General features: G+C 43.8%; 1 protein-coding gene across 1 annotated transcript in view; it reads right to left on the bottom strand.

The window, feature by feature from the left end:
• The window catches only part of dennd4b (DENN domain containing 4B), a 62,649-nt gene that overhangs the window by 20,823 nt on the left and 17,926 nt on the right, over positions 1-23,900 (bottom strand). Inside the window, exons 4-18 of the mRNA XM_062965177.1 lie at positions 23,433-23,502; positions 23,036-23,205; positions 21,704-21,945; positions 19,694-19,760; positions 17,420-17,478; positions 17,018-17,162; positions 15,566-15,741; positions 15,202-15,302; positions 13,224-13,439; positions 12,320-12,465; positions 10,464-10,603; positions 8,747-8,870; positions 6,573-6,779; positions 4,080-4,208; positions 2,872-3,025 (exon numbers count right to left, since the gene is read on the bottom strand). Of these exons, the coding sequence (XP_062821247.1) occupies positions 2,872-3,025; positions 4,080-4,208; positions 6,573-6,779; positions 8,747-8,870; positions 10,464-10,603; positions 12,320-12,465; positions 13,224-13,439; positions 15,202-15,302; positions 15,566-15,741; positions 17,018-17,162; positions 17,420-17,478; positions 19,694-19,760; positions 21,704-21,945; positions 23,036-23,205; positions 23,433-23,502 (2,146 nt within the window). The remainder of the gene's footprint in view (positions 1-2,871; positions 3,026-4,079; positions 4,209-6,572; positions 6,780-8,746; positions 8,871-10,463; positions 10,604-12,319; positions 12,466-13,223; positions 13,440-15,201; positions 15,303-15,565; positions 15,742-17,017; positions 17,163-17,419; positions 17,479-19,693; positions 19,761-21,703; positions 21,946-23,035; positions 23,206-23,432; positions 23,503-23,900) is intronic.

Raw genomic sequence — 23,900 nt, 5'->3', positions numbered from 1 at the left:
AGAAGGAGACAGAAGGCCTGATCCTTGCAGCCCAGGAGCAAGACATCAGGACAAAGGCAATTAAGGCCAAGATTGAAAAATCAGCTGATGACCCAAAATGCAGACTGTGCAAGGAAACCGACGAAACCATGGATCATATCCTCAGCTGCTGTAAGAAAATCGCACAGACAGACTACAAACAGAGGCACAACCATGTGGCCCAAATGATCCATTGGAACTTATGCCTCAAGTCCCACCTCCCAGCAGTAAAGAACTGGTGGGATCACAAACCTGCAAAAGTATTGGAAAATGGGCATGCAAAGATACTGTGGGACTTCCGAATCCAGACTGACAAAGTTCTGGAACACAACACACCAGACATCACAGTTGTGGAAAAGAAAAAGGTTTGGATCATTGATGTCGCCATCCCAGGTGACAGTCGCATTGAAGAAAAACAACAGGAAAAACTCAGCCGCTATCAGGACCTCAAGACTGAACTTCAAAGACTCTGACAGAAACCAGTGCAGGTGGTCCCGGTGGTGATGGGCACACTGGGTGCCGTTCCAAAAGATCTCAGCCGGCATTTGGAAACAATAGACATTGACACAATTATGATCTGTCAACTGCAAAAGGCCACCCGACTGGGATCTGTGCGCATCATCCGAAAATAGACACTTGGGAAGTGTTTGACTTGTGGTTTTGTGATACGAAATCCAGCATATCTATCTTGTTTGCTGTGTCATACAATAAAATAATAATAATAATAATAATAATAATAATAATAATAATAATAATAATAATAGAAGGGGAAAGGGGGCTAGTTACATATCCAGTCCCTTTCGGTTTTGGGAGACCTCTGGATTTCTAGAAAAAGGACACTCAGCCCATATTATAAGTAATCTACCCTTTTGGGTTTGCAAGATATGGACACGGCATCATGTTTGAGATAGAATCATAGAATAGTAGAGTTGGAAGAGACCTCATGGGCCATCCAGTCCAACCCCCTGCTAAGAAGCAGGAAATCTCATTCAAAGCACCCCCGACAGATGGCCATCCAGCCTCTGCTTAAAAGCCTCCAAGGAAGGAGCCTCCACCACGGCCCCGGGGAGAGAGTTCCACTGTCGAACAGCCCTCACAGTGAGGAAGTTCTTCCTGAGGTTCAGGTGGAATCTCCTTCCTTTCCTGTAGTTTGAAGCCATTGTTCCGTGTCCTAGTCTGCAGGGCAGCAGAAAACAAGCTTGCTCCCTCCTCCCTATGACTTCCCCTCACATATTTGTACATGGCTATCATGTCTCCTCTCAGCCTTCTCTTCTGCAGGCTAAACATGCCCAGCTCTTTCAGCCGCTCCTCATAGGGCTTGTTCTCCAGACCCTTAATCATTTTAGTCGCCCTCCTCTGGACGCTTTCCAGCTTGTCAACATCTCCCTTCAACTGTGGTGCCCAAAACTGGACACAGTGTGATTCCAGGTGTGGTCTGACCAAGGCAGAATAGAATAAGGGGGAGCAGGACTTCCCTGGATCTAGACCAGGGGTCCCCAAACTAAGGCCCGGGGGCCGAATGCGGCCCTCCAAGGTCATTTACCTGGCCCCCACTCTCAGTTTTATAATACATTTTTATATCAGTTTTAATAATATAATATATTGTATATACATATAATATTGATAAAAATATTATAATGTTATACAATATAATGCTAATAATAATACCATATAATAATATTAATTATATGTTATATATTACATATAGTGTTACAATATAGTGGTATAGTTCAATATAGTAATGTATAATGCTAATATTGTGCTATGCTAATAATAAATTTTATGTACATACAGCTGCTCTGAGTCCCCTTCGGGGTAAGAAGGGTGGGATATAAATGTAGTAAATAAATGTAGTAAATAAATAAATAAATAATTTTAGACTTAGGCTCACCCAAATTCTGAAATGACTTGAAGGTACACAACAACAAACACCAATCCTAATTAACTTGACTATCTTATTGGCCAGTAGCAGGCCCATACTTTCCATTGAAATCCTGATAGGTTTATGTTGGTTAAGATTGTTTTCATTTTTAAATGTTGTATTGTTCTTTCATTGTTGTTGTTGTTTTGCACTACAAATAAGACATGTGCAGTGTGCATAGGAATTTGTTCGTATTTTTTTTCAAATGGTAATTCAGCCCCTCAACAGTCTGAAGGATTGTAGACCGGCCCTTTGCTTTAAAAGTTTGAGGACCCCTGATCTAGACGCTATTCCCCTCTTGATGCAGGACAGAATCCCATTGGCTTTTTTAGCTGCTGCATCACATTGTTGGCTCATGTTTAACTTCTTCCCCACGAGGACTCCAAGGTCTTTTTCGCACACACTGCTGTCAAGCCAGGCATCGTCCCCCATTCTGTCTCTTTGATTTCCATTTTTTCTGCCGAAGTGAAGTATCTTGCATTTGTCCCTGTTGAACTTCATTTTGTTAGTTTTGGCCAATCATCTCTCTAGTCTGTCAAGATCGTTTTGAATTCTGCTCCTGTCTTCTGGAGTGTTAGCTATCCCTCCCAGTTTTGTGTCATCTGTAAATTTGATGATCGTGCCTTCTAACCCTTCGTCTAAGTCGTTAATAAAGATGTTGAACAGAACCGGGCCCAGGACGGAGCCCTGCGGCACTCCACTCGTCACTTCTTTCCATGATGAAGACGACGCATTGGAAAGAAGTGACAAGTGACAAGAAGTGACAAGATGGTGACTTGATCCCAGTTGAAGGATTATAAGGGGACACTAAAGCTGTGAATACCCTACAAACCAATGGCTGGTGGCCTGGTATTTTGAAATGAGGCTCACTCGGATCATGGGCTGCCTTCTAAACCCATCGTCCCCTCCACTATATATAAGCATACCCCTACCTGACCGGGTGCCGATACTCTGTGATTCTGCATCGCGCTGCCTCTGACGCAATGGCTGTCGGAATTGCGCAGCCCCCAGCACCACGTTACGCAACTTGGCCCAACGCAGGCGTCCACCTTGGGTTGTGGATGGCCACTTGCACTCCAAAATGGCCTGGGACAGAAAGGAGGGAAGAAATAGATACTGATATAGAAAACGGTGCAGAACAGCAAAGACATACAAAGTGATTACCGAAAGAGCTACGGGTGAATTTAATATTGACATTCTGCTTTGAATGCCACCTTGAGAAGGAGTTCTTCTTAAAGTGAAGTTATAATGCATAAATATTTTAATGAATTAAATGTTGCGCTCTAGCACTGGGACACCCTTTCACCCAGCACCGCACCAGAGTCAGGCAATTCAATATAAGAATGTTTATTAAAGAAAAGGGGTAACTCTCCAAGGAAACACAGTGTCATGATCTCCAATCCTTGACATTTCTGGTCGGCTGACAAGGAACAGATGCCAGCCATAAAACGGACCATCCATAAAACCTCAATGACCCTCTGGTATGTGAGAGCCCCTATATATGTGGGCCAAAGAGAAGGTTCTGGCATTTGGTACAATAAAATCTGTCGGAATCTACCAGCGTGTCTTGGTGCTTTCTCCCTTGGAAGACTAACCCACAGCACAACTGAGAGAAGAGAACCCAACACACAGGCATAAACAGGAACAGGAAACTTGAGAATACTTGAACCAAGAATTTGAGAGCGGACACAGGAGAACAATCTCCTATAGCAACGTTGTCTCCTCTGAAAGGCCTGAAAGCAACCCACTTAATTTAGGTCCTCCAAACCACCCATGACATCATGTCTCATGCACCTGGATCTCTGGGCCTTATCTCTGAACGTCTGAGAACATCTAGTTTGCTGACTTTTCACACCCTGCCTTCTCAGGTCTAATCTATGCTCCCTTGAAACCTCCCCATCATCCCAAGGCCGTTTCTCCAGGGAATTGATACTTTCATTTTCCCATTGCCTGGGACGAGCTGAAGAATCCAAAACATCAGCCTCATCTGCCTGAAATTCCCTCCGATCAATCACAGATTCTTCACTTTGAAACCCATCACCCCCGACCAACTCATCCCCTGGCAAGCATCAGAAAAAGTCTCTGATGCTTGCCAGACTACAACAGTAAAAGAAATTAGATCCAAAGGGGAGTTGGGCACCTTGTTGTAGTAGCCGTAAGTGATGGTGTTGGGTACAATGCCGGCTCGTTTCATCTCGAGCAACACTCGGACCGAGAGGATGGGTTCACCGTACTGTCCGCACAGCTGCATCAGGATCCGGTAGCAAACCTTGGGAATTAAGACTCACAGTTAACCAAGTAAGTGTGTTCATGGAACTTAATTCCTTAACAAGAAATTTAGCACAGGAGGTGGAAATAACATAGTTGACTTTACAGATAACATAAGGTGGATGCCTTTACGGATAATATAAAATAACATGGGCAACTTTATAAATAATGTAAAATAACATGGATGACTTTACGAATGACATATTATAACATGGATGACTTTACGAATAACTGTCGCACCTCAGAATCATTCACCTTGCTGTAGACACATGGTAGATAGTCTTTTGTAATTTTATTGAGCAAAAGCAGAATATATATATATAGTATCAAAGCAGGACAGAATATACAGTAGAGTCTCACTTATCCAACACTCACTTATCCAACATTCTGGATTATCCAACACATTTTTGTAGTCAATGTTTAAAATACATCATGATATTTTGGTGCTAAATTCGTAAGTACAGTAATTACTACACAGCAATTACTACACTACGTATTTAACTACTTTTTCTGTCAAATTTGTTGTATAACATGATGTTTTGGTGCTTAATTTGTAAAATCATAAACCAATTTGATGTTTAATAGGCTTTTCCTTAATCTCTCCTTATTATCCAACATATTCGCTTATCCAATGTTCTGCCGGCCCGTTTATGTTGGATAAGTGAGACTCTACTGTAGTTCCAAAGGTAGTTGCAAAATAGAGTCAATAAATCCAATACAGTAGAGTCTCATTTATCCAATATAAATGGGCCAGCAGAACGTTGGATAAGCAATAATAATAATAATAATAATAATAATAATAATAATAATAATAATTTTATTTTTATACCCCGCCCCATCTCCCCGAAGGGACTCGGGGCGGCTTACATGGGGCCTTGCCCGATAAAACAATCAAATATCAAAACACAGCAATAAAACAGTTATCCAATAAAAACATCAATTACAGTAAAAACAATCGTTAAAATCAACATAAAACATACAATATTAACACTGGAGACTAATATGTTGGATAATAAGGAGGCATTAAGGAAAAGCCTATTAAACATCAAGTTAGGTTATGATTTTACAAATTAAGCACCAAAACATCATGTTTAACAACAAATTTGACAGAAAAAGTAGTTCAATACGAAATAATGCTATGTAGTAATTACTGTATTTAAGAATTTAGCACCAAAATATCACGATTTATAGAGCATCGTGGATGGAGGGCGATTAATAAGTAATTAAATGATGATGATGATGATGATGATGATGAAAACATCGGCTACAAAAATGCGTTGGATAATCCAGAACGTTGGATACGAGAGTGTTGGATAAGTGAGATTCTACTGTAATCCATAGACAAGAAGCAAGAGTCCATTTCCAAAGATACAATAATCCAAAAGGTTACAAGGATTCCCAAACAGGAGTATATCCAAAGCAGGAGTAGCATGAAGACATAGACCATAATAATAATAATAATAATAATTTTATTTTTATATCCCACCACCATCTCCCCGAAGGGACTCGGGGCGGCTTACAGATGGCACAAGGTGCCTAAAAACAAACATAAAGGTGAACACAATATAAAATACAATAAAATACAACACATGCAACATATACAACATCAATTCAGTAGAGCTTTCTGGCTGCAAATTCTAAATATCTCCCCTAAACTGCAATAATGGACCTATGACAGTTGAAGTGGAATCACAGTGCTATAATTGCGTAGTATGAAATTGCCCAAGAACACAAAAAAAAACCAACTAATTTTTGAACTATAGTTTTAAGAATCCCTTAGACCATCCACCCTGATGAAGCGAGAATTTGCTTTGACAAAGATTTGCCGTTCAACACATTGTTTTTAAAAGCAACCCAAAAATGCACTCTTTTTCCCTTCACTGGCCTCCCTTTTCCCAGCTAATCTAAGACTTCGCCATGGCATTCCTTTCCATTGTAAACGATCAGCCCGAGAGAGCAACGGGCCTTCAGACTCGCCCTGACCGTCAAAGCCAAACTCCCCATTACCATTATCTTGCACCTGAACCTGAGACAGATCAAGCTCATTATTTCCCATGGGAATGTTTCCTTGGTTCTCATCCGTGACAGGCTACATCTGGAGTTCATCAACAGGCTGTACTTCTGAACCAGCCTGTGTCTGAATTCCAGAATTCCCCACAGCATCATCCTGAAATTCATCTTGTATCCCATCATCTGACACCTGCATCTATAAACCAAAATCCCCTTCCTCATCTTCACTCTGGAACTGCTGCTGAGTCACAACAATAACATAAATAACATGGATAACTTTACAGATAACGCAAGATAACAGGGATGACTTCAAGCATAAAGTGAAATAACATACATAGCTTTATGGGTAAAGTACCTCATCAGGCAGAACCACCTTCTTGGTCTCCATTTGTTTGAGCACCTCATATGCCGTCTGAAGCGCCCGGACCTTCGATGGGGCGGCACGCACGTAGGTGGGGAGCGTAATGAACCACAAACCGTAGCAGTGTCCCAGCAAACACTTGGCCCACATATCTGGCACAGAGGAATACTTCTGTGCTACCCGCTGAGCCACCTTCATTTCCTAGAAGAGACACCGTCAGCAAAAGGCGTGAACCAAACAATCATCCAAATGTCTCATGAAGTCCCAGAGGTGATAAAGTCCAGGAACAGGCAGGAATCACAGATAGAACATAAATCCACAATCAGGAAGATATAACTGTTAAGACTTGAACAGGGACATACAAAACTTCCAAGATATATTAAACCCAAAATGAAAGCTTGACTTGAACCAGGAACAAGAGAACTCAGGCTTAGCTTCTCACTCTAACACAGAATTGCCTGAACTGAACTTCAGGTAAATAACTTGTTGCTTAATAGACACCCATGAAAGCATTCTGTTTCCCGCGAATTTCTTTCACAACTTTCCCACGTAATCTCTCTGAACGATGCAGTCTATTTTGGCTCTGATTTGTAAACAAACACTTTTGTCGATCTCCGTAGCTGCAGGTAGGTTTCCATGAGAACGCTCCTTAACACTCTGCTCTTCTCTCGATTCATTATCTGCTGTTGCTACTTCTGACTGCCCTGAATGCCCTTGAGGCCCTGCAACTTTTGAGCCGGTTTCATCACAGAGACAACTATAATTTCCCAGACTTGAGGGCCCACAGGAAAGCTCACAATCCTCTCTAAATCATCAGTTAAACCAGGCGTCCCCAAACTAAGGCCCGTGGGCCGGATGCGGCCCTCCAAGGTCATTTACCTGGCCCCTGTCCTAAACTTTAGACTTAGGGTTGATCTAAGTCTACCTGGTCTTTGAAGGTCTCTTTGCTTACCTATGGTCTTATGAGATTGTCTAGATGTTCTTTGAAGGTCTCTTTGCTTACCTATGGTCTTATGAGATTGTCTAGATGTTCTTTGCAGGTCTCTTTGCTTACCTATGGTCTTATGAGATTGTCTAGATGTTCTTTGAAGGTCTCTTTGCTTACCTATGGTCTTATGAGATTGCCTAGATGTTCTTTGAAGGTCTCTTTGCTTACCTATGGTCTTATGAGATTGTCTAGATGTTCTTTGAAGGTCTCTTTGCTTACCTATGGTCTTATGAGATTGTCTAGATGTTCTTTGCAGGTCTCTTTGCTTACCTATGGTCTTATGAGATTGTCTACCTGGTCTTTGAAGGTCTCTTTGCTTACCTATGGTCTAATGAGATTGTCTAGATGTTCTTTGCAGGTCTCTTTGCTTACCTATGGTCTTATGAGATTGTCTAGATGTTCTTTGAAGGTCTCTTTGCTTACCTATGGTCTTATGATATTGCCTAGATGTTCTTTGAAGGTCTCTTTGCTTACCTATGGTCTTATGAGATTGTCTAGATGTTCTTTGAAGGTCTCTTTGCTTACCTATGGTCTTATGAGATTGTCTAGATGTTCTTTGCAGGTCTCTTTGCTTACCTATGGTCTTATGAAATTGCCTAGATGTTCTTTGAAGGTCTCTTTGCTTAGCTACGGCCTTATGAGACCATCTAGACGGCTTTTGGAGGTCATTTTCCTTATCTATGGTCCTATGAGACTGTCTAGATGGCCTTTGGGGGCCCCTTTCCTTATCTATGGTCTTATGAAACCATCTAGATGGTCTTTGGAGGCCCCTTTCCTTACCTATGGTCTTATGAGACCATCTAGATCAGCGGTCCCTAAATGAAAGCCCGTGGGCCGGATGCGGTCCTCCAAGGTCCTTTACCTGACCCCTGTCCTAAACTTTAGACTTAGGGTTGACCTAAGTCTGAAACGACTTGAAGTCAGACAACAACAACAATCTTAATTTTGGTCTATTTCATCATAGTCCGGCCCCCTAACAGTCTGAGGGACTGTGAATCGGCCCTCTACTTAAAAAGTTTGAGGACCCCTGAGTTAAACCATCAGCCTCTGGTGACTGATCTACAACAATACCAGTCCCATGGCTTTGGGAATTGCACTATAAAAGGTTAGGGAAGATACAACCTCCCACCGTTTCAGCTATATGACATCCAGTGCTGCCTGGACGACCTATGCTTTGTACCTGTTTGGTCCTGCGAGGTGCGGGGCTGCTGGGAGCGCTACTCCGGGCTTGGCAGAGTGAAGGCATAAGCTGGTCCTGCGGCCGCTCAAAGAGTTTGGGCTGTAGCTTTGGGAAGCCATCATACCTGGGAATGAAAAGACGTGACTTAGGGGTGCAGCTACACTGTAGAATTAAAGCAGTTTAGCATTATTTCCACTGCCATGGCTCAATGCTATGGAACCCTGGAGGTTCTAACTTCTTAAGCCTTCTCTGCTCATGACTGCTGGAGCCTTGTCAAGGAGTTTAAAAAACTGGCAGGGACTGAATGTGTAACTAGCCGCCTTTCTCCAAAGACAGAAGGGGAAAGGGGGCTAGTTACATATCCATCCCTTTCAGTTTTGGGAGTTCCTTGGATTTCTGGGAAAAGGAAGTTCTCTAAGGTTGACCATAAGGTCATGCTGGAGGACCTAGAAATTCCCAGAAAGATGTCATCTCAGGTTGACCATAGAGTTATGTAGAAGGACCTAGAACAGTTGACCATAGGGCCATGCTGGAGGACATAGAAATTCCCAGAGAGATGTCCTCTCAGGTTGACCATAAGGTTGTGTAGAAGGACCTAGAACAGTTGACCATAGAGTCATGCTGGAGGGCATAGAAATTCCCAGAGAGCTGTCCTCTCAAGTTGACCATAGAGTTGTGTAGAAAGACATAGAACAGTTGACCATATGGTCATGCTGAGGGACCTAGAAATTCCCAGAGAGATGTCCTCTCAAGTAGATCATAGGGCTGTGTAGAAGGACCTAGAACAGTTGACCATAGGGCCATGCTGGAGGACATAGAAATTCCCAGAGAGATGTCCTCTCAAGTAGATCATAGGGCTGTGTAGAAGGACCTAGAACAGTTGACCATAGGGCCATGCTGGAGGACATAGAAATTCCCAGAGAGATGTCCTCTCAGGTTGACCATAAGGTTGTGTAGAAGGACCTAGAACAGTTGACCATAGAGTCATGCTGGAGGGCATAGAAATTCCCAGAGAGACGTCCTCAGGCTGACCATAGGGTTGTGTAGAAAGACATAGAACAGTTGACCATAGGGCCATGCTGGGCATTCTAGAAATTCCCAGAGAGATGTCCTCTCGCGTAGATCATAGGGTTGTGTAGAAGAACCTAGAACAATTGACCATAGGTCCATGCTGGGCGTTCTAGAAATTCCAAGAGAGATGTCCTCTCAAGTTGACCATAGGGTTGTGTAGGAAGACACAGAACAGTTGACCATAGGGTCATGTTGAGGGACCTAGAAATTTCCAGAGAGATGTCCTCTCAAGTTGACTATAGGGTTGTGTAGAAAGACACAGAACAGTTGACCATAGGGCCATGCTGGGCGTTCTAGAAATTCCCAGAGAGATGTCCTCTCAAGTTGTGTAGAAAGACATAGAACAGTTGACCATAGGGTCATGCTGAGGGACCTAGAAATTTCCAGGGAGATGTCCTTTCAAGTTGACCACAGGATTATGTAGAAGGACACAGAACAGTTGACCATAGGGTCATACTGGAGTGCCTAGAAATCCTAGAGAGATGGTTCCCAGGTTAAATTCATGGGGGTCTTATGCTCTTAAGTTCAACGGAAGTGGCCCCCCATAAGTCACCAAGAAAGTCCTAAGCCATTTAGAGCAAGACGAGGAGGAGAAACCCTAATAAAGGCACCAGATGGGACATGAATTGGGTGGAAGGAGACTCACTGGTATCGGGGTGGCAGTTCGGTGCCATTGGGTCCGGTGGGCTCTTCAGGAGGCATGATGAAAACGGTATGCTCACTGCCGTGCGTGTCGTCCAGTTCAATCAGGGGCAATTCCTCAGGTTTCTCCAGGTCCACCTGCACCTGAGTGGACATAGATTCAGTCAAGAGAAGCTGCATCAGCCCAGCTGGCATTGCAGCAGAGCTACAAGTAGCATTTGCTTGGATACGTGGACCCAGAGCGTTCTCAAGGGTGGGACCCTCCATATGTGCCATATACAGTCAGTGCTTCCACATTGGCTGTGGTTAGAAGCATAGGAATCCCATCAAAGTGGGAAAACTATAAATAAAAATGCTATATTTTAACCAGAGGACCTCCTTGGAATTTCTAGGTCTTCTATGGCTCCATGATCGACTTTTCCAAGAGGACATCTCTATAGGAATATCTAAGTTCTCCAGCCCTAGTTTATGGTCAACTTCAGCTGTCCAAAGAATCACACTGGAGGACCCAGAAGATCCTAAATTGGAACCTCTAGGTCAGGGGTCCCCAAACTAAGGCCTGGGGCCAGATGCGGCCCTCCAAGGTCATGTACCTGGCCCCTGTCCTAAACTTTAGACTCAGGGTTGACCTAAGTCTACCTGGTCTTTGGAGGTCTCTTTGCTTACTTATAGCCTTATGAGATCGTCTAGATGGTCTTTGGAGGTCTCTTTGCTTAGCTACGGCCCCATGAGACCATCTAGATGGCTTTTGGAGGTCACTTTCATTACCTATGGCCATATGAGACCATCTAGATGGCCTTTGAAGGTGCCTTTACTTACCTTTGGTTTTATGAGATCGTCTTGATGGCCTTTGGAGCCCCCTTTCCTTACCTATGGTCCTATGAAACCATCTAGATGGTCTTTGAGGAACCATTTCCTTATCTATAGTCTTATGAGACAGTCTAGATGGCTTTTGGAGGTCACTTTCATTACCTATGGCCCTATGAGACCATCTAGATGGTCTTTGAGGATCCTTTTCCTTATCTATGGACTTATGAGACCATCTAGATGGTCTTTGGAGGTCTCTTTGCTTACCTATGGTCTTATGAGATCGTCTAGATCAGGGGTCCCCAAACTAAGGCCCATGGACCGGATGCCCCCCAAGGTCATTGACCTGACCTCTGTTCTAAACTTTAGACTTAGGGTTGACCTAAGTCTGAAACGACTTGAAGGCATACAACAACAACAATCCTAATTTTGGACTATTTCATCATAGTCCAACCCCCCAACAGTCTGAGGGACTGTGAATCGGCCCTCCATTTAAAAAGTTTGAGGACCCCTGCTCCAGGTCTTCCAGTATGACTCCATGGTCACGTTTTCTAGAGGTTCTCCAGCATTACGCTACGGTCAACCTGAAAGAACAGCTCCCCAGCACAACTCTAGGGACAACTGACCACAGAACTGCACTGGAGAACCTGGAGATTCCTAAATAGGTGCTCTGTCTAGGAATCTCCAAGTCCACCATCATGATTCTATGGTCAACTTTCAGAGGAGGACCTAGAGATTCCTTCAATCAAATCTCTAAGTAATCAAATCTGCAGAAGTCAACTTCATCCTCCAGTGAGACTCCATTGCTGGAGGTTGACCAGAGAGTCATACTGGAAATTTCTAGAGGAGGTACTGGAGATTCCTAGAGGTACTGGAGATTCCTGGAAACCTAGAAATTTCTGAGGAGGTACTGGAGATTCCTAGAGAAGTTAGATTAATGTGGAGGGCAGACTGTACTTGGAAAACCATGTGTTGACCAATCTGAAGCCAACGTCCTCCATGCAGACCCGGTCCCAGGTGAGCCATTTCTACTTGGTCCCCTTTCTGAGTCACCTTCTCAACGCAGGAGTCGAAGAATTCCAGGCAAGTGTGCCGGTCGCTGACGAAGGAACACTCCTCGATGAACTGTGTGAAGAGCTGGGTACGCAAGAGCTGACCGTAGAACTTGTGGTAGGCGCGATCTCGGGATTTCAGGAAGCCTATACAAGACAACACATGGATCTCATTTTACTGTATTTGAATAAACCAATTTTTTAATAAGCACGTATTCTGGGGTCTGGGGAAGCCCACGATGAATCTGGGTGGGAGGGGGAAACATCTGAAGCGGGCCATCTTGGAAGAGAAGAACGTTGAAGAGCTCACCAGAATACTTCTGCTTCATCACCTTGGCCACTATTATCTGTATTTGCTTAAGTATAAAATGACCCTATTTTGGAAGGACCAATACTCGTTTCATTTGCTAGCTTATGATGTCTAACACGTAGGCATTTTGTAGGTCTTGCAGAGTCATTCCATGGTATTCTGCTACTCGAGGTGGACCTGAGAATTATTCAGAGGATCTAGACTTGTTTGGGAGGTGTTTTCTCCAGATCTTTTCTATGGTAGTCTTCTGCCAAAAGCTGGCCATAGATTTATGTTGGGGGACCTAGCAAAACCTAGAGAGATGTCTTCTCTAGGCATTCTCTAGCTCCTCCATTTGGTTCCACACAAACCGACCACAGAATCAAGCTGGAGAACATAGAAATATTAGAAAGATGTCCTCTCCAGCCATTTCCTAGAGATCCTCCAGTTGATTCTATGATATGTGTCCACAGAAGTACTAGAGGTGTCCACTCCCCCACCAATATGGAGGGATCCGAGTGTCCTTAATATTTTTCAAGGCTTTGCATTGTACAAGGCTTTGCATTGGGGGGCTTCGAGCTTTCTCCCCGGAGGTAGAAGAAGCGATCAGCCGTACCCTGTAGATAGAAGAGGCTGCTGGAGTCGCGGGTCTTTTCAGAGGGAGCCTGGGTGATAGGCAAGAGGTAGGAGCGGTACCCCTTTAAGAGGCAAGCCATGAAGCGGAGGAAGGCCCCTTGGATGTCCAGTTCCAGCTGCTTCCGGCGCCCGTAGATGAGGTCGTAATCAGTCAGCAGGAATTCCAGGGTGGCTTCTTCCACCGGTCTATTGTACACTGGATTGGGCAAAAGGCAAAGGCCGATTGACATGGCCAGAAAACATCACTGGTGCATCTGCACTGTTGAACTAATGCAGTTTGGAATCACTTGATCTGCAACGGCTCAATGTTACGGAGCAGTGGGAGTTGTAGTTTGGTGCGGCACCAGCTCTCTTTGGCAGAGAAGGCGAGAGACTTTGTAAAATTACAACTCAGGATTCCGCCGCATTGAGTCATGGCAGCTAAAGTGGTGTCGAACTGCATTCATTCCAATAGGCTTTACGGATATCTGGATAATGGATATTCAACCTGGGTTGAGAAATAAATAAAACAGTAGTCCTCATAGTCCTGAAAACATGGCTGCTGTGAATGTATTGTTTTTGTGTAGTTTGGAATTTTTTTACTTATAGTTTAAAGCTAACTGACAGTGTGTCTGTAATGCATCATGTAATCCAGTAATGCAAGAGTTAACTGCATAAAGATTTATGGCTAGAGGGGAAAAGTGAAAGATTTCCGGTATGTAACAGGACATTCTACATGCTGTGGAATGTGGGACCCCAAATTGTGCAGCCATATGCTGAAATGCCCCCAATAAATCCCTGCACTCATTTGTGCCCACTCTCCCAATGAAAAGGAAGTCATCTAAATAATGCATGACCCCATGTAATCCCGTCCGTACCTTCAGTGCCCACTCTAGGAATGTGCTGAACTTTTCAAATGCAGCACAAGACACCGAGCATTCCATAGGTAGGGCCCTATCCATATAATAAGCCCCCCGAATGCAAAACCTAACAATTCGAAATCCTCTGGATGGACTGGGAGCAGTCGAAAGGCTGACTTGATATCACATTTCTGGCAAAACTATGTAAATATTGTATAGAACTACAATAAAAGTGAAAGCCGCTGGTTTCAGCTGAAATCTGGGAAATCTGGATTTATTTCCGTGCGACTGAGCAGATGGCAGATCGTCGTTGTCGGAGGTACGTTGAGACGGAAAATTGATTGAGTCTCAATTTAACCATTTTCTAACAGTTGCTTTAAATTAGAACAATGTATTTTGGATAAGGGATGTTCAATATAATATAAAGTCAGGCTTTAGCACAGCTAGCTAATCACCACCAGCAGTAAGAGCTTTACCGACTGAAAGGTTGGCAGTTCGAGCCTGGGTCGGGGTGAGCACCCGACCTTCAGCCCAGCTCACTGTCCACCTAAGCAGTTCGAAAACAGCTGTGAGTAGAGAAATTAGGCACCGCTTAAGCGGGGAAGTATTTTACGGCACCATAAAAAGGAAGTCGGCGATCAAAGAAAAGGAGGAAAAGTCTGTGTTCAAGGGCTTGTTGTCATAGAGGACGGAGCGACAGCACTCCCCTGTGCCCGGAATCGAACACAACTTCTAGGACGCCGAAGTTGGAAAAATGCCATATACCTCTATCTGTTGTGTGTCCTGTATGTCTAACGGCAATAAATGTTTGCCATGTATATGTTATGTGATCTACCCTGAGTCTCTTTTAGGATGAGAAGAGAGGAATATAATTGCTGTAAATAAATAAATAATAAACAACAATAATAACAATAAATAAATTATGTCCCATTTCCTCTCTCCCAAAGGAGCTCCAAATTGGCTAATGGTAAAAGCCAATACCAGTGACACCAGTAATGGTAACAATCAGTACCAGTGATAAAACTTTTGGGCATCTCTGTGTGGCCTCCATATCTGACTGCTCACCAGCCTCTCCTGACCCCCCACAATGCACGTCCGTGATTCTCACTCGGTACTCACTCTCATCCAGTTGCTGGTACTGGGAGTTCAGGGACGCCAAGAGCACCTTGCATGGTTTCCGGGGCAGCGACCGTGGCGACAGCAACTTCCGTTCCTCGCATCTGCATGTGGAGCAAAGCTGCCTCTACGGTTAGTGCCCCCTGCCTACTGGCCCGGAAGCCGTACCTCAAAACCTACTTTTTCTCAGTCACAGAAATAAACAATCCATCACCCCTCCTTGACTGGATGCTCATTCAGATTAAGTGGACCCATCAAGGGTTCTGAAGGAGCCAGGGATTGGACCGGCAGCCACCTGAGACCCTAGTTGGTACCAAAACCCGATAAGTGAGGGGCAAGCAGACCCCCATCTGTCAGTGGCACTCACTGGAAGATGGTGTTGGTGTCCAAATCGACGCAGATGACGTCATGTGGGGGGTCATGGAGGTCAAAATAGCTGGAGTGGACGCCCACGATGAAGGGCACCGGGGCGCAGAGCACGTCGGCCAATGTGAGCGGGCACAGCGGGATGTAGGGGCATTGCCAACGGAGAGGGAAGATCACCTGAGAAAGCAGCAAAGGGCTCAGAGAGAGGGACATATGCATCACACAGCGGCGCATTCGAGGAAGGATTGACTCCAGCTCCCTTCATCCATGGGAACTGAAGTCCAGAATATGTGGGGGGCACCAGATTAGTGGAGAGCTTGGATTCTGGTGCTGAAATACTCTTGGAAAGAAACGAAAAGAGGGGTACTTTCTTGCATGATGAGAAGTAGATCATCGGCGAACATTGCTATGTCTCTTTTTCCACAAGTGTGTCTTTTGTGACCATATATCAATGAAATAATGGCTGCAGAAGACCATGGACCGCGACCACATCTGGTGGGAGGTCCATAGGCTGTTTGTTGACGCCAAATTTCACCCCAAAGGTACCTTGTACCTCACTGTTTGTTAACCCCAAATTTCACACCAAAGGTACTTTGTACCCCATTATTTATTGACCCTAAACTTCTCACCGAACATACCTTGCACCCCATTGTTCATTAATCCCAAATTTCACCCCAAAGGTATCTTGTACCACACTGTTTGTTGATCCCAAATTTCACCCCAAAGGTACCTTGTACCCCAGTTTGTTGACCCCAAATTTCGCACCAAAGGTACCCTGTACCCTATTTTTGTTGACATTGAATTTCACGCCGAAGATACCCTGTATCCCATCATTCCTTGACCCCAAAATTCATACCAAAGATACCTTGTATCCCATTGTTTGTTGACCCCAAATTTAATACCAAAGGTACTTTGGACTCTATTGTTCATTGACCCCAAATTTCACACGAAAATATCTTGTACCCCATTGTTTATTTATCCTGAATTTCACACCAAAGATACTCTACACTCCATTGTTCATTGTCCCCAAATTTAACGCCAAGGTACCTCGGACTCTATTGTTTGTTGACCTCAAATTTCACACCAAAAGTACATTATACCCCGTTGTTTGACCCTAAATTTCTCACCAAAGATTCCCCAGCATCCCATTGTTCATTGACCCCAAATTTCACACCAAAGTTACCTTGTACCCCATTGATTGTTGACCCTGAATTTCACAATGAAGATACCCTGTATCCCATTGTTCATTGATCCCACATTTCACACAAATGGTACCTCGGACTCTTTCGTTCGTTGACCTCAAATTTCACACCAAAGGTACGCCATCATTCATTGACTCTGATTTTCACAACAAATGTACCCCATATTCGTTGACCCCAAATTTCACACCAAAGGTATCCTGTATCCCATTGTTCCCTACTCTCTTGACTGGACCGATGCTAACAGGACTCACCGAGACCAAGGCTTCACCTACGCTGGTCAAGACGTCCTGCCGCAAGGAATGGATTAGCAACTTCTGCTCCGTGAGAACGGCAACCAGAAGAGCGACGGCGTTTTCGGGGCCCAGAGTCTGCAGTAGAGTGAGGAAACTGGCGCCACTGCAAAAAAAGAGGCGTATGGGGAGGAAAAGCAAGTTGAAGGTATTTTTTTATCAGTACTGTCTTCACATCATATCACTGTCCATGGGACTTGCTTGACAATCTACCACTGGTAGACTCCACAGTTGTCCGGAGGTTTAGGTGAACAGGACCCCCCAAAAGTGGGAAAAGCATGACTCCTCCCACAATTTTTGAGAAATCTCTCTAAGAATCTGTAGGTCTTACAGTGCAATTCGATGGTCAACACCCAGACATACCTTAGAGGTAGCGGAGAAGAGACTGGTTGACACAGGAGCAAATTATCATAGGGAGACATCTACAGAGACACAAAGAAAATTTAAATTTACATGCATTAAAGCTGATCTGTGAATAATTTCGATTGAAGAATGCAGAAAGGACGACACGGGACTAGAAATCTGTCACTTTCAATTGTTTGCTTCCTATCCTGATTTTCTATTGCATTGCATTATGTGTCTCTCTCCTGAATGACAATCAGCGCACAACGCTTTCCTTCTCCTATCCTGCATCACGGCATGGGGCTTCTTGGAAAAATATCAGGCTGCTTTCTATGGAAAGGAAACACTTCTAAAAAGGAGTTTCTCAAGTCTCAGGAAACACAGTAGAGAGTAGGCTTGTGCATTTCGGCTGAACCTCGATCCGTTTCTGTGGCCAGATTCCGGTAGAACCCCATATCCGTTTTCGGCAGTAGCCAGATAGCTGTTTTTGGTCCTTGCCGTTACGGCCGTCCGACCAAGCCGAAGAAGCCGGATTAGTCAAAGCAAAACGGCCAAGACGGATCCGTGCACAAGCCTAATTCTAGACTGGCAAGAACCTTTGCAATTTGAGACATTTTTTGCATGGAAAAATTCAATTTCTGCACAAAAACGAGATTTTTCAGCACAGAAAATGGCATTTTCCGGCATACCCCAAAAGAACCAAAAGAAGCTGAATTAGTCGAAGGAAAACCACCAAAATGGATCCGTGCCTAGTCCTAGTCCAATGATGGGCAACCTTTTGTGCTTGGTGTGTCAAAATTCACCATAAAAATCTTGCATGACTTGGGTGGTGTGTCACTTCGAGAAAAAAACCATAATTTCGTAATATGTATAGTTTAAATAACAAAAATGTATAACTGTAATATATAACCGTATTTAATAAATCATTAAACTGTTTACTACCATTATTTCCATGTACAACAATCTATGTTACCTCTTGCAGTTTCCACGCTGATTTCTCTCTATTCTAGTTTCAATGTAGTTATGAATAACGAATAATATAATAGTAATAATATGATAATATACTACAATAATAATAGAATAATAATAGAATGATATAATGATAATGTAATGTGCATAATTCCCATGGAGTAAACAACAAAACCACTGGACCAAATCACACCGAATTTGGCCACAAAAGACAGAGCCATTCAATCAATCTACATACAGCAGCGTGTCAGCAAAAATGGCTAGGCATGTCAGTGCTGACACGCGTGTCACAGGTTGGCCATCACTGTCCTAGTCCAAGGTGGGCAAGAACTTTTGCAATTCAAGACATTTTTCTGCGTGAAAAATTCAATTTCTGTGCAAAACCAGGATTTTTCTCTGCACAGAAAATTGCCATTTCCTGCGTACCCCAAAAGAGCCAAAAGAAGCTGAATACGTTGAAGGAAAATGATCAAAACATATCTGTGCCTAGTCCTAAGTGGGCAAGAACTTTTGCAATTTGACATTTTTCTGCGTGGAAAAATTCAATTTCTGCGCAAAAACTAATTTTTTCTGCACAAAAAATGGCATTTTCCTGCATACCCCAAAAGAGCCAAAAGCAGCTGAATTGGTCGAAGGAAAATTACCAAAACGGATCCGTGCCTAGTCCTAGGTGGGCAAGAACTTTTGCAATCCGAGGTATTTTTTGTGTGGAAAAATTCAATTTCTGTGCAAAACCAGGATTTTTCTGCACAGAAAATGGCATTTTCCTGCATAGCCCAAAAAGAGCCAGAAGAAGCCGAACTGGTCGAAGGAAAATGATCAAAACAGATCCATGCCTAGTCCTAGGTGGGCAAGAAGTTTTGCAATCGGAGATATTTTTCTGCGTGAAAAATTCAATTTCTGTGCAAAACCAGGATTATTCTGCACAGAAAATGGCATTTTCCTGCATAGCCTAAAAGAGCCAAAAGAAGCTGAAATAGTCGAAGGAAAACGACCAAAACGGATCCGTGCCTAGTCCTAGTCGGGCAAGAACTTTTGCAATTCGAGACATTTTTCTGCATGAAAAATTAAATCTCTGCACAAAACCAGGATTTTTCTGCACAAAAAATGGCATTTTCCTGCATAGCCCAAAAGAGCCAAAAGAAGCCCAATTGGTTGAAGGAAAATGACCAAAACGGATCCGTGCCTAGTCCTAGTTGGGCACGAACTTTTGCAATTTGAGGTGTTTTTCTGCGTGAAAAATTCAATTTCTGCACAAAATCAGGATTTTTCTGCACAGCCCAAAAGAACCAAGTAAGATAACTTGCATTTGCCATTTCTGCTCACCTGAACGAGGATCCGGGGCCGCTGCGGAGACGGGAAGGGAACATTGTGCATGAAATGAGAGATGTGCCTAGAAGGAACAACAAAGAAGTCACAGGGGAGAAAAGCAAGAAGCCCTCAACGCCTGCAATAAAACTGTCCCATGCCAATTTTCTCCCAAGGGATTTTGAAGAAAATTTTAAAATCCCGATAAAACTTTACACTTCCAACATAGTAACAGGCAAACATTCAATGCCTACATAAACAATGCAGAGCTAGAGATAGATCTATTATTATAGATACTAATTTCACATATGCATTTCCCCCTGAAACGTTTGCAAATCCTCTCTCTATATGTGCATTTCCCCTGCAATATTTGCAAGCCCTATATATCTTTATTCATATCTATCTATCTAGACATCTCTCTCTATATATAAAAGGGTAATGAAATTTCGGCCTAGGACAAAACAACAAAACTACACATCCCAGAAACACTAAACTTGGCACCACAATCCCTCATCCATGCCTCTGCATTCATACAACAAAAAGCTCCAGCTACTCCAGAAAACGGCCAGGCTTTGAGACTTCAAGACTATTCACTGCTATTCCACCTGGCCAACAAAGGATTCTCATAAGCCACAGCAACGCATGGCCGGGCAAAGCTAGTATATAGATAATTATATCGGTATAAGATTTGCAAAGACTTGTAAACATGTGAGGCGAAAATTCATATATAAAATAATGTATACACATAGATACAGGTATACAGGTACATGGAAATCTCTAGATATCTATATGTATATCGGATTTGTAAAGACTTGCAAACATAAGGGGAAATTTCATATATAAAATTAATGTATATAGATAGATGGATACAAATATAAAGATACATAGGGATTTGCAAAGGCTTGCAGGGGGAAGCCTATATATCTGTAGCAGAGATTAACAAATATTTCAGGGGGAAATGCTTTTATGAGATTAATGGGTACAGTATATATATGTAATGAAGTACGAATTTTTGGTTTACAGATGTTATATTTAATTGTGTGTTTGTGTTTTAAAAGGATAAATATAACAGTTATTGCATCTCAGCATTCAGAGGCTGGTTGCCATGGAGAAGTAGGCGGAGCCAACTGCCGTTTTGTTGAAGAAGTACAGAGTTTAAAAAAGAGGGTCAGTCTGTGCTCTGATGAGGCACAGGGAAGATTGATCCTAGGTTGAGGGGATCAAGGAGACTCAATTGTTCATTTTGAGTCGGTTTAAAATAAGTTTGGTGACTTATTTAATGTAGTCTGTGTCCTGGTAAGGAACAGAGAATCTGTGATCATATATCACAGGGGTGACTGCGGTTAAAAAGTAGCAGAGAAAGAAGTTCTAAGAAGTGACACTTTAGGGAGTTTGACTCACCTCATTCTAGTATTGTAACTGTTAATAAAAATACCTCCAAGTGAGAAACAATATTGTAACCACTAAGCTCTGTGCCTGAATAAACTTGTTATTGTTCCTCCAACATCTAAACCTCTGTTGCATATATTATAAACCAAGTTGCGTTACCATCTAAAGTGAATAAGAAGAAAGAAAAAAAAAAGTAAAAGGTCTCCTCTCTTTGGTGGTTGCATCTTTCCAAATTGGTGGCAGCCATTATTAGATCTTTACAATATATATTCTTCTTTCTGACTTGCAGGGGCTTTTCAAAACATTCCCTTGGTTAAGAGCGAGGGAGGCTTTGGAAAAGTAAACATTGATAAGGGAGGGTAAGATGAGAGATAAATATATCATATATTGCAAGCAACGGCCTCCAGGCTCTGCTGCTGGCCTGACCTTGACCCGATTATAAGCTGGGGAAGGCTTTTTCAGCTCATAAATAAGGGCTGAAAAACTCGGCTTATCTTCGAGTATATATGGTATATTCCTGATTCCCGATAAAAGCTGTTCACGCCAAAGGACATGCAAAGCAGCCTATTCGTAATTCTGAAATACCGAAAGCGGGAGGGGAAGGCGCAACGGCGATGCACCCGGTCTGCCCCGACTTACGCCTCGAGCGGCAGCACATGAGGTCCCGAGATACTGTAGCGGTAGAGGAAAGTGAGGAACTTGCGAAAGACGTCAAAGAAAGGCCAGTGGGAGAGGAGACAGATGCTCTTACGCGTCTGCACCGACTTGCTGGTGATGGGACGCCGGTCGACCACGGTCAGAAGGTTCAGCCGCAGGCACTGGCGCTCGGAGAGGCACTCGCGAGGGAAGGACTCGTAGAACTGGATGGCCGCGCCATAGACCTGGAGCAAGAAGAGGGGGACAGGAGGAGTTATGGGGCGAGCACCAACTCCTCTCGACATCTGTAGGCCCTCAACTCTACCATGTTGACCACAGTGTCTGGCAGACGTTGGCCACAGAGTTGACCACTGAATTCTGGTGGTCTTTCAAGACATCTCTAGGTCCCCCAGTTAGATTATATGGTAGAAGTTCACCCAAGGTTTGATCACTGAATTCTGATGGTCTCTCTATAGGTCTTCCATTGCGATTCAATAGTCAATATCTGACCACAGAGCTGACCACTGAATTCTGGTGGTGTCTCTAGACATCTATAGGTCCTCCATTGCGATTCTATAGTCAACATCTGACCATATGGTTGGCCAATGAATTCTGGTGGTCTCTCTAGACATCTATAGGTCTTTCATTGTGATTTTTGGTCAACGTCAAACCATATGGTTGGCCACTTAATTTTGGTGGTCTCTCTAGACATCTCTAGGTTCCCAGTGTGTCTTGACAGTCAACGTCTGGCAGGTGTTGACCATAGGAGTTGACCACTCAATTATGGTGGTCTCACTAGACATCTATAGGTCTTCCATTGCGATTCTATAGCCAACATCTGACCATACGGTTGACCACTGAATTCTGGTGGTCTATCTAGACATTTATAGGTCTTCCATTGCGATTCTATAGTCAACATCTGACCATACATTTGGTCACTGAATTCTGATGGTCCCCCTAGGCATCTCTAGGTTCCCAGTGTGTCTTGATAGTCAACGCCTGGCAGGTGTTTACCACAGAACTGACCACTGAATTCTTGTGATCTCTCTAGGTGTGCCAGTGTGTTGCTATAGTCAACAGACTCAAAATCAGAGTTGACCACTGGTGGCCTCTAGGAGTTTCTAGGTCTTCTAGTGTGACACTATGGAGATGACCACAGAGTTGACCACTGGATTCTCTCTCTAGGTCCTTCAGCACAATGTTCAGCAGAAGTTGACCACAGAGCTACACTGCAGAACCTAATGAGGAGTGTTCTCTATAAGAATCCTGTCCCACCCAATTATTTGGGGGGGCACTATGGGCAGCCCAGCAGCCCCACCTTTACTATAAGGATACCTTGTCCCCAGAGGCGCCGGTCAACACGAAGGTGGAGAAGACGGGAAGCTGGTATTTGCTGTCGGCCGGCCAGCTCTCGATGGTGGCCCCCATGGGCAAGCAAAACACAGGCACGGACTCGGGCAACGGGAACGCCTCGTTGTCCTCCTTTGGATAGCGGCTGAGGAGACCTGGGAAGAGCAACAATAATGCCCTCGTCCTGAAATGCCAGATCATCTTGACTACTGCATCATCCTCAACGTGGGGCGGCCCTTGTAAACCCTCTCATTGGATTGATGAACCTGCTCATTCTGTTCCTGATTGAGTTTACTCTTGAGACAACCTTGTTGTCACTTAAATCCCAAACCAACCCAAAGTTCAATCTGCGCCCCGGGGCGTCTGCTACCTGTCTCTTTACCTGCTTCGTAAACCAGGGTGTTCCCTTTGGCCAAGGCCACCTTGTAGCAGATGAAGAGGGCAGGGCCCCACTGTGGGAAGAAGGACAAAGGACAGAAAGGGAAAAGTGAGAGCGTGAACCAGTAAAAAAAACCTCCGCCCTGGGGATAAAAAGAGACCTCCTCTGAACCAGAAATCACATTATGGAATTATGTAACCATTCAGCATCGGTTGGAGCTAAATCACAGAGCTGCAATTTAACCAAGGGCAGCTTGGCTTGAAAATCCCTTTGAAAGCAATTATCTTCCCTAAACGTAAAAGTCAAGTATCTATAGATGTTAGTATCCCAGAATAGTTTCTCCGTGGCTTGGTGGATCGGGGTTTCAACTAAAGCAGTGGTTCCTAACCTCTTTTTGATCAGGGACCACCTTGACCGGGGACCACTTTTATCAGGGACCACCTTGACCAGGAACCACTTTGACCAAGGACC

Source organism: Anolis carolinensis, unplaced genomic scaffold (genome assembly GCF_035594765.1).
Source record: "Anolis carolinensis isolate JA03-04 unplaced genomic scaffold, rAnoCar3.1.pri scaffold_14, whole genome shotgun sequence".
NCBI lineage: Eukaryota > Metazoa > Chordata > Lepidosauria > Squamata > Dactyloidae > Anolis > Anolis carolinensis.
The sequence above is the reverse complement of the archived record's forward strand: the minus strand, read 5'-3'. Positions and strand labels throughout refer to the sequence as shown.